The sequence below is a fragment of the Protopterus annectens genome, chromosome 1.part0 (genome assembly GCF_019279795.1).
Source record: "Protopterus annectens isolate FY-2018-M chromosome 1.part0, PAN1.0, whole genome shotgun sequence".
Taxonomy (NCBI): Eukaryota; Metazoa; Chordata; order Ceratodontiformes; family Protopteridae; genus Protopterus; species Protopterus annectens.
Window position 1 is genome coordinate 1,767,982,912 of NC_056725.1, and position 12,980 is coordinate 1,767,995,891.

A 12,980-nucleotide genomic window follows, 5' to 3' on the forward strand; every position below is an offset into this window, starting at 1 on the left:
GTTTTCCTAATGACGGATGGTTCTTATACATAACTGAATTCATTTTCTAAACATTCTCATTAATAAATACTTATCTATACTTCACCATTTAATATCATTGTTGAAAAACACATATAAATACAATATTTATTTATTTAAAAAGACGTGTATATGCAAATTAGTGTTCCTCCCCGTATGCTTCAGAAAATTTTTTAAAAACACATTTATATTACAATCTGCATAGTTCTCTGGCCATAAATTATATCAAAGATCAATGCTTTTTCTATTAATCTCTTAAAACAAACAGCTACACAAGATAAGAAACGTGACAAAATAGGCTTTATACGAGTTCATGAATACGATGTGCAATAAGGTGTCATGTTCATTATGCCTTTTACTTTGCTATCAAGCGCCTAGATCTCAGTACTGGTCTTAGTGAGGCTCTCTCATTTAAGCCTCTACCTGTATCTGTTCTCATCTTCATGATCCAATTAATTTCCCTTCTCTCAGTACTGTTCCTTATATCACCTTCCCTCATCATAGGCGTTATACTATATATAACTCTGATATTAAAAATATGTTCCTCTCCTCTTGCCATGATATGTTTGGCTAGAGCATTCACATTATGTCCTATTCTAATTGCGTAAAGATGCTCTCTAATTCTAGTCCGTAAATCCTGTTAGTTTTCCCGACCATAGATTGAGAGACATTTTTGACAGACTGCCAAATATACTACATGAATACTACTACAGTCTGCATTCGCATAGAACTTATAGGTCTGACCTGTATCTGGGTGTATAAAACTCATTACCTTCTTCAACGTATGTACAGAAATTACATTTTCCACATCGACTAGTGCCTCTATATTCATTTTGGACTGTGTTAATGGCTGGATAACATAATAGTCTCTTAAGGTTAAACTTATTCTTATACTGATATCTCGGTGTATCTCCTACTATATCTCCTAATTGTGGGTCCACCGTTAAAATACGCCAATGGTTTTCTATCAGATTCCTGATGTTTATATTGTCACTAGTATAGTACATTGGTATTTTTACATAGGGTATAGTGCCCTTACATTGTGTAGAAGTATATTGTTGTGCTGAATAGTCCGGGGAACCTATACTTTGTCTTACCAGCTGCATGTCCTTCATTCCTACTTTCACCTCTGATTCTCTGTATCCACGTTTGAGTAACCTGTTCTTGAACGTTTCCATTTCCTGCTGGTATCCCTCTTCAGAAGCATTAAGCCTGGATATCCTAATACTCTGACCCTTGATGATGTTATTAAATATGTATGGTGGATGCATACGTTGTCAGTGTAGTAGGGTATTCCTATAGCATTTCTTCCTGTATACTCCTGTATTGACATGCTTATCCATAATGCTCTATATATTTATCTATCTATCTATATATATATATATATATATATATATATATATTTGTATATCTATATATGTATTTATATATATATGTGTGTATATATATATATATATATATATATATATATGTGTATATATCCATATATATTTATCTGTATATTTATCTGTATATTTATCTGTATATATTTATATATATATATATATATATATATATATATATATATATGTGTATATATATATATATATATATATAAATATTTATATTTATATGTGTGTGTATATATATATATATATATATATATATATATTATATATATGTATAAATGTGTGTGTGTGTGTGTATGTATGTGTGTGTATATATATATATATATATATATATATATATATATATATATATATATATATATATACGCACACACACAAAACTCTTCGTCTATTCCCTTACCTAGCCCTGATTCTAACTGTAAACCACAGCTACTTGTACTCACATTCCCAACCCCTAATTTGATCACTTTTGATGTAAACAGTTAGGGATACCACCTGTAAACAGTTGATGTGATGCTATCCTTTTCATTCTTCCTCACTAATTGATTCGGATCTGATCAGTTTTGGTCATAAATACTAGAATTCAGATCCACCACTCGAGCTTCTCCCTCTACCCACAATGCCCTATTCCATCCCCATTGCCTCAGATTTCATTTGCCACTGTTGTGCTTAGACACAGGTTTGCCCAAGAGCACTTGTGAGAATGTTTATTTCCTTTTTCTTCAAAAGCTTTAAAATGATGTAAAACTTTTTAAATATAAATAACTTTTCATCTGTCCTTTAATTCTCTGTTTTAGTTTTCGCTGGCAGTAGGGATTTTGTTAGAACCATCACTGGTATTCTCTGTACCTTTGATCGATATTTCTTTTTCTATCACTGTATAGTGTTTCTTGTATACTGCTCCAGTGTCTAAGAAACAAACAGGTTTTAAGAAATGTACTTGTTGTGGACATAAGATTCCTGATTCATATGCCCATGATAAGTGAGTTTACTGTCTTGGACGCAATCACTTGAATATACAGTCTGTACAGTGTGCACTGTGTTCAATCGTAGATGTTTGGCTGACAGGCGTGATAAACTTGTATTGAAAAGTTTTCTTCATGCTTCTTCTGAGGCTCAAACCCCCTTCAAAAACTTAGAAAATAGTTTGTGGAATGCAGGAAAAGGTCTCCTCTGATGTCCCAAAGGGCTTCTTTGGAGCCAATGGAGAAAGTGAGAAAAGTCATGGGTCTGACATACTCTGATCCAAAACTTCTCAGCCTTCCCTCTGATCTGAAACCTTCCTTGGATCCGAAGGTGTCTGCTCCCATTATTTTATCTCCCACATTTGCAACCTCCTCTTTGGATCCTAAGCCCACAGATCCGAAGCCCAGTACGTCTCGTAGCAGACATATGCCATAGTTTTTGGTTAAACCTATTTCACCCTCCTTGCTTGCACAATTATTTCAGACTCCAAAGAAGCATTTAAGGCCGCCTTCCACATTATTTTCTATATCTTCCAGAAGTTTGTCAGAAGCGCATGTGAATAGGGTGATGCTAAAGTTCCTTGGAGCGCAGATTCAGTTGGGGGGGGGGGGGTCTTGCCAGCTTTATCCCCTGCTGGATTTGTGAGTGTGAGTTCAAAGTCCATTGTATCTCCCTCTCTGTTACGACCTGTGGTTTTAGAGCCCCAGGATCCAAGATCCCCAAGAGGTTTGGAATCAGATCTGAAGAGAGTTTCCTCCTCCACTCCGATTTTCCTGACTGTCAATTCTCTCAGATCTAAGAGGGTCTCTGAGCCAAGATGTTGCTGCCTGGTATGAGGGTGTGGGGGTTAGCTCAGGTTTTATCAGATCTATCCCTTCCTCTTGGAGCTTCGGCCCTAGACAGCTCAGATCCAGTTCTTCCTTTTGGCTCTGATCCGGAGATGGCCCCAGCCTACCTTCTTTGGATGCTTTGGTTCCGAGGAGGAAAGTAGAGTCTTCCACAGTCCATTGGCTTTCAAGGTAGTAGGAATGGCTTTTTCTCTCCACAGAGAACAGTTTTCTCATGTTTTGGATCGTGCCCCTTTTCCTCATAAGTTCTTAGCTCCGCGTTGGCCAGACCTACTCCACAGAGACAGCCAGTTCCAATTAGTCTCCAGTCAGTTCCACTAGAGGAACTTCCCTTCTCTTCTGACACCTCTCCAGAACATCCCACGGAGGAGGTCCCCTGGAAGAGGACATGTAATAGGGGAGACAGACTCCCCCATGGAGTCTGTCATAGAAGACACTGATTTTGATGAGTGAGAGGATACCCCAGATCACTACCTGATGACATCTCTTTTGGAGATGTTCTAGAAATCCTTAAGCAGAAAGGTGGTTGGTCATCCCAAGCTCCTTCTCCTGAAGAATCTGTGTTCTTGGAGACTTTTGGTTCTGGACCATGTACATGTTTGGTGACCCCCCTTCAGATTAACTTATTGACCTGGTTTCCCAATGGTCATGGAAGGAGGCAGATACTGTTGAGCCCATCCCCAACTGTCCTGACAAGTCTGACCCCACCTTTGAACAGACCCCACTGGAGCAAAGGAGTCCCTGTTGATGCTGTGATGGTGGCAGCAGCCACTAAGAAAGAGTTAGCATAACAAAGATTTTCTGTCCTCCCGCCTTATAGAGAGTCTAGAGTGCTGTACAGATTTGGTAAGTGAGTGTACATCTCATCTACTTTTGCAGTGAAGTCGCTAAATTATCTGGTGCATTTTACTAGGCTGCAGAGAGGTTTGACCAAGTAACTATCAAATACTCAGAGTCCATGTCTGCTAAGGACTTCAAAAAGACTTCCTCTCAACCAACCACTCTTGTCTATTTCAAACACTTCGATGAGGTTAATCTCTCATACATCTGAAGGTACCTCCCGAGCAGTCTGTTCAGGTATTGCCATAAGGAGGCACACGTGGATGCGGCCATCCAAGGTTAACTTATTTGGCGACTCTGTCCCGTATGTTGAAGAATGAGAAGGACAACATCAGATTTTTCAGTTATGTACTCTGCAATAACTAGGCATCTCTGTAGTCCATTTTCATTCTTTCTCAACATCCCACCCACCCATCCCCCATCCTTTTTTCTTCTTGAAGAGCCTGTTGGACTGTTTGGAACCTACTGTTCCAGGTTTGAGCCCTGTTTTTATGTCTGTCTATGCCTGTTTTTCTCTTTACCTGTAGGACACTTGCGCAGCAAGCTCAATCTGAGGCAATGGAGAATGGGGTAAGGCATTATGGGTAGAGGGAGGAGGTTGTAGAATGGGGTAAGGCATTATGGGTAGAGGGAGGAGGTTGAGAGCTGGATCCAAAGTCTAGTATATGCGTCCGAGTCTGATCCAAGGATTGGATCCAAACCTATTAGTAAGGAAGAATGAAAATGATAACTCACATAAAGGCACTACTAAGGCCACAACACCAGTCCAGAACCATGGAAACCAATTTATTATGGAAGGAGGTTAAAAACGATCAAATAAAATAAACTTTTATTTTTTTAATTCTTTTATTTTTACTATTTTAGGGTTAGAGAATGGAACATTAATACAGGGAACCTTGGTAATGGTGGCTGACAGGGATATAGGGCATGAACATGCTTTTATTACAGAGTTTTAATGGTGATTCAGGGATTATTAGAAATGTGCAACGCGAATGGCAGAGATTTGCTAATCTATCTGGCCTTGGAGAGATTTTTAACCTCCCCTTAAATATTACTTAAAGCTAGGGCCTTAATATTGAGGACGTTTTAGAATGTCCTAAAATTTAACATAGTAACAGTATAAGGGTAGGTGCATACAAATGTGGTTTTTGCCTACAGCGTAACTATATTATGAATAAAGAAGCCATTTTATTTCAAGTCTGGGGAAAAGTGTTTAAGGTAGTGTGTGTAGTTCATGTAATTCCACTGGAGTGGTTTATATCGGAGTGCGCAATAAATGCACAGCCTTTTTATGTGGGTAAAACAGAAAATTGAAGAGAATGGTATATAAACACATATACGCTCTACATACTAACAACTTAAGGAGTGTTCTATATAGGCATACCCTTGAATGCACGGAGGATATGTTTTTGTTTTTTGTTTTGGAAGAAACTCCCACCGATTTAAGGGGGTCTGTGGGAAGCTAGAATTGAGTACATGGAGGTATATTGGCAAGTTTTTTTGGAAGCCTGTAAACCTCCTGGAGTCAATGATATTGTCTTTAGCCCCGGTGCTGAAGCCGAGGGGGCTGCAAGGTTATAGGATGTTTGTTTTATACGAATTAAATTTGTTTTACAAACTCGCTTTTTAAAAGAACCTCATTTGAGACACCTTATACAGTTCCAAGTGTTTGAATTTATTGCAGTTTTCAAAACCATCACTAGATGGTGGTAAAGTTCCTTTTATTGTGCTTTCATTGTGCTTTTGAATTAGTAGGAAGTAGTAGCTTATTTTATATATACATTTTCATACATTTTTATGTCTGTTTTTTGTTATATATATTTTTTCTTTCAATTTGATGTACAAAGAAAAGTATTTATAAATATTAATTTCATTCAATGACAATGTTTTAAGGGAAGTTTTAATGATTTTAATTGATACTTGTATTCAGTTGGTGGCTTGAGTTTTCAGGGAGGTTATATAACTGAAAGTTTTGGTTTTATACAGGATATCTCGCATCTGATGGTGTCCATTTGGATGAAAATACAGCGATTTTAAAGTGTTTCTGTTTAAAGTTTGTCTTATTTGATCGGTTTTAACCTCCTTCCATAATAAATTGGTTTTCCGGATTCTGGACTGGTGTGGTGGTCTTAGTAGTGTCTTTATGTGAGTTGTTAGTTTATTTTTCGGCACTACATCCCAATTCAAACTGTTTTTTTTTTTTTTTTTTCAAGAATGAAAATGGACAACACAGTTGCCTAGTTTTGGTGAGTACATAACTTAGAATTTAAGTATTAACATCACAAACCAACACTCACCTTCTGCAGTCTTCCTCCTTTCAACATCTGCAGACTTGAACAACTAAGCATTTCACAAGGTAAAGGTAATTCCTTGTTTGTATATAAAGAGCGAGAGGGAGAGATAGAGGTATTTGTTCTTTTTAATATATGATTTGCAGTGCTCTACAGAGGTCACAGATGTGCTGTATTCACTTGGGCAGCATGGTGCTTTGCTCTCAAGAAGTCATTCATCATTCTGAAAAAATGATGAATGTATCTTTGTACTTTCAAAAGTTTACAGACTTTACTGGGCAAAGTGTCTGTTAGACTTGTTGAGTTTCCTCTGTGCAGAAGTGGTAGATACTAGAGTTTTTCTTTTATTTTTTGCCGACCCCTGACCCATTGTTGTTGACCCAATTCTCTTATCCGTCTGTCTTCTTTAGAATACTTTGCAATTTTCAGTTCTTATAACTTGCACAGTCCTCATGCTTTTAGTCTTTACAGTTAAGATTTCAGGATTCATTTGTTTATTTCACCTAACAACTTTGGGAATTGTTTTATTGCAGTAGATCTTCAGACACAGGTTTATGGTGCTGATGGTATCACCTCTTGTTGTACAGATAATGCAGACAGCAGTACACTTCATGCTGTGACCTTTCTTCGAACCACAGAGATACTAACAGTCAATTCAAATGGACAGCTGAAAATATGGGACTCTAGACAGCAAGGAAATGAACCTTCTCAAATATTTTCTGTGTAAGTTTTTTTTTTTTTTTTTTTTAATTGAGACAGTTAATAGAGCAGTTATAGAACATATTGTGGATGCATGTTTCTGGTCCTTACTTCTGCATGCAAGAGGACCATGTGTCTTGTACAAACTATAAACTTTATTTGCCAACAGTTTAACTGGTAAGGAGATATACTTTACTTTTTTAAAAGGGCAGACATGACTAAGGAGTTATAACTTGTTCGCTTTTTTGAGGACTTGTCTGTAGGTTTGCGACTTTGTGATAATGTTTACTGAAAGACAGCATGCTGTAAAGCTAAGGGTAGTGTCTAATCTTTCATTTGTGAACCAGGATAACAAAAATGTATGCACACCCTCAGTTTAAGCTTAATATGTCAACTTAATCTGAAAAATCAAAAGACTTACTGTGACGCCCATGCACTGGCCCAGCAATCAAGGAGCCTCAATCCTCACCATTAACACCAGTGAGGGGCGTCCACATTGGGAAGGATAACAAATACACACACAGTAAAGTAAAATTTCCCTTAAGAACACACAGAGAATCACAATCAGTCTGGGGATGGTTTCTCCCTTTCTCTCCAGATCCCCAATAAGACTCCCCACTGGCACAGCTATAGGGTCCAGATCTTAGCCTAGTGGTCAAGCTAAAACCTTCAGCACCTTCGCTGTCCAACCAGTGCTTCGTGTCCCTGCCCAAGTAGCTGACACACACACACACACACACACACACACACACACACACGCGCACACTTTTGAGATATGAGTTGTATACAAACACAGAAATACTCCTGGGGAAGGCTGGCCCAGGTTCTCCAGCTATTCCCCTTTCGGCTCAGGCTATACGGTAGTACCACTTGCCACCAACCACTAATATCAGCTACTAATAAGGCCCTTATCAAAGGGTGTCCAGTTATTATTGTGCAATGTTATTATCCAAATGGTAAGTGTGATGAACAGCAAGGCTTATTTGGAGTGCCTTGGACAGTGTAGCTATATACATGCAATGTACTGTAGAGCTTAAATTATCTCTACATAAAACAGCCACAGTTGAAAGGTTTTTAAACACAATACAATACTTAATAAACTGCTAGTCAAACGTTCAGAGGTCACAGAGAAATGCTTAAAGTAATACAGTAGAAGAGTTCTGACAGCAATACAGAAAACTTGCTGGGCTAGACTTACTATTTCCTATCTATATCTAAGAGCAAACAGTTTTAAAATAAACTTGCATATAGAGCAAGGCAGTGCTGGTGATGTCAATTCTGAAAACAAATGCAAAATGCCCTGATTCTCTCTCTGTCCTAAAATTGATAACACAGTACCACTGACTCATTTTCAGATTACATCATTATTCCCCATTTCCCAGGCTAACAGAAACTGGGTGTAACAGCTCTTTTTATCTTGCAGATGGTCAGGAAGCCAGAGCAATAAAAGACATTATACCTGTAAATTCTTACCATTAACTCTGGTTGCAAAACAATAGGAAGACTTTCTTCATTCAGACATCTCGGCTTCGAGTTTTGAAATTAAACAATTATACAATGCTTGACTTATCAGCTTTTCTCCAGCAGATTGCAGCGTGGAAGTTCAACATTTACCATCATTTTCTTACATTTAAGCAAACAAGCATGTGGCTTACATTATTTATTAATGACAGAATTGTCTACAAAATCCTATCTAGCTAGGCTGTCAGCCTTCACATACCCCCCCCCCCCCCCACCCAGAGAACTCATTAGTTTTTCAAGTGATTCTTGAGAAACGTTGCTTGAGAGGGTTAGGTCTATCTAAGTGTACCTTACCCCATTCCCCTGTCTTGAGAGCCCATCTGCATTGTCATTGCTAATCACACTGTGGTGCTGCACTGACATATGCTTGCAACCCTAGGCTCCATCTTAGCAACTTGGCATTTTCCTGGTGGCTCTGTGTAACCATTTTAGGGGAGTGTGGTCTGTAACTGCAGTGAATTTTCTTCCGTGCAGATAAGGCTGAATTTTCTGCAGTGCCCACACTATGGCAAGGCATTCCTTTTCTACAGCTGCATAGCATTCCTCCCTGGGTTGGAGCCTATGACTGAGATAAACCACTGGGTGCTCTTCTCCCTCTGAAGAAATATGACTAAGTATAGTCCTCACCCCATGGTTTGAAGCATCCACCTGCATAACAAAGTCTTTACTGTAATCTGGACTGGCTAACACAGAGGGTCCTCCCAAAGCTTCTTTAAGCTTCTGGAATGCCCGCTCACATGCTGGAGTCCACACTGCCTTATCTGGCCTGTTTTTCCTTGTCATGTGTGTGAGGAGAGCAGCTGTGGTACTGTAACTGGGGGCGAACTTTCTGTAGTACCATGCTGTCCCTATGAATGCCCTCACCTGCATTTTGATAACCGGTACAGGCCATGCCTGAATGGCTACTACTTTTGCAAGTTCTAGCCCGATCTTACCACTCCAAACTCTGTCCCAGTTAGGAGACCTCTGCCATACCCACCTGACATTTGCTGGGCTTAATGGTCAGCCCTGTCCTATGTAGTCTGCCCAGCACTTCCCTGACATGTTGAAGTGCTCTTGCCAGGAATGGTTGTAGATGGCAATATCATCTAGGTAAGCAAGGACAAAAACCCATCCTGCTCCTGCTAGGATATGATCTACCAGCTTCTGGAAAGTTGCTGGGGGCATTTTTCATCCCAAAGGGCATCTGTGTGAACTCATACAAGCCAAAAGTTATCACAAAGGCTGACTTCTTTCTAGCACTGGGAGTCTAGGACACCTGCCTATAACCCTTCGTAAGATCAGTGGTTGTAAGATACTTAGTCCCATCCAGCTGCTCTAGGGCCTCATCTGTCCTAGGCATATGGGGTAAGCTTCTGACTCTGTGTGACTACTTAATTTTTTGTAATCCACACAGAACCTAGTGCTGCCATCCTTCTTTGGCACCACTGAATAGGCCCAGGGACTGCTGGACTATTGAATTACCCCTAGTTCCAACTTTTCCTGTAACTCCTTCCTCAGAGTCTGTTGGACTCTCTCAGGCACCATATAAGGGGCCTGCCCAATAGGCCTTTGGGGTTCTGTATCCACATGTTGCTGCACCAGGTGGGTGCACCCTGGTTTCCCAGTGAACATGTCCCCAAACTCCTGTAACACTGCTCGGCTTTCTTGAACCTGGGTAGGAGATAGCTGCTGGGACATTGCTACCCCTTCCACTGAGGTGTCAATCCGAGACTCACTGAGGAGATCAGTCACCAGATCTCCCTCAGACTCCTCCTGCAAGCCACTGCAAATACTCAGCACAAGGGCCTCCCTATCATGGTAAGGTTTCATGATGTTAACTTGGTACAGTTTGTGCCCCTGCCTAGCAGTTCCACAATGTTGTTGACATCACTTAACTTTCTTACCACCTTGTAGGGTCCCTCCCAAGCTACTTGCAGCTTGTTGTGTCTGACAGGAATGAGAACCATTACCTGCTGCCCTACAGCATACTCTCTAGCTCGAGCATTCCTTTCATACCCTATCTTTTTCTGTTGGGCTTCTGCCAGGTTCTCCTGAGCCAAACCCATGAGTTCCCCTGAGCCTTGTCCTGAGGTTTAGGACATATGCCACAACACACTCACCTTCCCACTCATCACAAATTAAATCTAGAGGACCCCTCACTCAAATGGTGAAAAACCTGTAGATTCCTGGGGAACCTCTCTGTAAGCAAACAGATAGGGCAAATATTTGTCCCACTGCCTCTTAAAATGATCTACAAATGCCCGTAGCATGGACTTGAGTGTAGAGTTTAACCTCTCAAGACCATTAGTCTAGGGATGGTAGGGGGTAGTCTTCAGGTGCTTCACCACACAGTACTTCCACAGACAAGCCAGCAGATCTGACGTGATATTGGCACCTCTGTCAGTATTTCTTTTGGGAAACGTACCCTGCTGAAAATCTCTAACAAAGCATTTGTCACATTTTCTGCCTCAATAGAGGACAAAGCCACTGCCTCGGGCCATCTTGTAGCATAATCTACTACCACTAGAATATACTTTTTCCCTGTGGAACTTGCGGTACTCAGATGCCCCACAATATCCATAGCTACTCTCTGAAATGGCTCCTCAGTCACAGGCAAAGGCATCAAAGGAGCTCTCACCTTGTCCTCCTGCCTTGCCTACCTTTTGGCACTGCTCACAGGTCCTGCAGTACCCGGTCACATCTCTGGAAATTCCAGGCCAATTGAAGATCTGCATAATACGTCTCTTTGTACGTTATATGCCATATGACCTGTAAAGGGAATATGATGGGTTATGGCTAGAAGTGCCAGATGGTAGGCTCTAGGCACTACCAACTGCTATATTCTCTCACCTTCTAGCCCTCCCTCAGGGGTCCACTCTCTATACAGAGTAGCCCTTTGTCCCAGTATACGGGTTCCCCCTTTCCTTGAGAATCAGGTGCCTCCCTAGCTACCTGCCCCAGGCCTTGCGATGTAGGGTCTCAGAGCTGAGCCTCTCTCAACTCTCTCTTTGTAACCCTTCCCAGCTCCCCTTCCACATGAAGTCTGGCATCTTATGACAGTGGTGCCTTACTGTCAGCCTGGGTAGTACTACTCACCTCCACCTTTGCAGTCACTCTGTCCAAAGGAACATCAGTACCCACAAGCAGCTGTGGCTCACCTTCGGTCTCACTGCTACAGCGTAGCTCCCTCCCTGAAGTAACCACCTCACCAGTCCTGGCTGCAAGTATGTGGTCTGTCTGGGTCTCCCCCAGGCTACCAGACCCACATGCTTGTCTCAAAGCCTGACTGTGTGTAACTGCATTAACACATAGTACTGCCTCATCAGAATCCTTCCTTATCAGGACATCTGCAGGATGGTAACTCGGTAGCCCTGTTGTCTCGAGACAACCTACTATTGGCATTTTGTCTTTCCCACTTACTGGCTCTCTTACCTTTTGTTCCCCAACTTGCCTCTGTGGACATCTGCATGCCACATGGTCCACTGGTGGCTGCATTCAAAACATTTAACCCTAGGTCCTGGACGTGTACCTGGGCTAGTGACTTCCCCTGATAGTGTCAGATTCTGTTGGGGGCAGTCTGGGCTGCCCACCATGGGTTGTTTTAGACCAATGAGTAGTACTGGGGGTCCCTTTCCTGTGCAGGATGCCCTGCTTACCAGGTTATAGGTCTCCCTTCTTCCCCATCTCATCTGAAGTAGCACATTGCCTGAGGACATGAGGATCTGGTTAGCTGATAGACAAAGTGCTAAGGGCTTTTTCCCTCACCAAAAGGTCTGCCAGCCCTTCAAAAGTGGTGAATTGACATCCACTTACCCACCAATGAAAATAAGTGCTCAGTTCAGCAACATATTCACACACGCTTTCATCTGCCTTGCGTCTATGCTTACGAAACATTTTCCTACAAGTTTCAGGTGTTAGCTTAAAAAAATCTAGCAAGCAATTCTTAACAGCAGTATAATCAAAACAGTCAACGTCATATATTTTGGACAAAATAGTTACAACTTTATCGTGGAGTAAGGGGGTCATGAACCGTACCCAGAGCTTTTTGTCAACATCATACTGTTTACATACCCTCTCAAACATATGAATGTAACTATCAAAAGTATCCTGCTCTGTAAACTGCGAAAGAAATGTATTTGCCTCTTGTGCTTCTGGGGTCCAGTTACTCCCTTCCCCATTACCTCCATGACTCTGGTAAAGAGTCAGCATCTTTTCGTGCTGCTTCTCCTTTTCCACAGCTTCCATTTCCAAACGCCTGGCCTAAAACTCAAATCTCTTTAGCTCCAGATAGATTTTTAAGTCCTCTGCACAAAGGTTGAGCTGTCCCTTCCCTGAGTGTTGTACATCTCCATGGCCAGTCTGATCGTCCTCCTGGTTGCTGTTTTCTGATGCAGCTGTGACTAAAGCTGCAATCATGTCTGCCCTAG

General features: G+C 41.2%; 1 protein-coding gene across 2 annotated transcripts in view; it reads left to right on the forward strand.

The window, feature by feature from the left end:
- NUP43 (nucleoporin 43) overlaps nucleotides 1-12,980 on the forward strand; it is a 784,265-nt gene that overhangs the window by 492,567 nt on the left and 278,718 nt on the right. For both annotated transcript variants that reach the window (XM_044069310.1, XM_044069319.1), the window contains one exon: nucleotides 6,939-7,074. In XM_044069310.1, coding sequence (XP_043925245.1) covers nucleotides 6,939-7,074 — 136 coding nt within the window. The remainder of the gene's footprint in view (nucleotides 1-6,938; nucleotides 7,075-12,980) is intronic.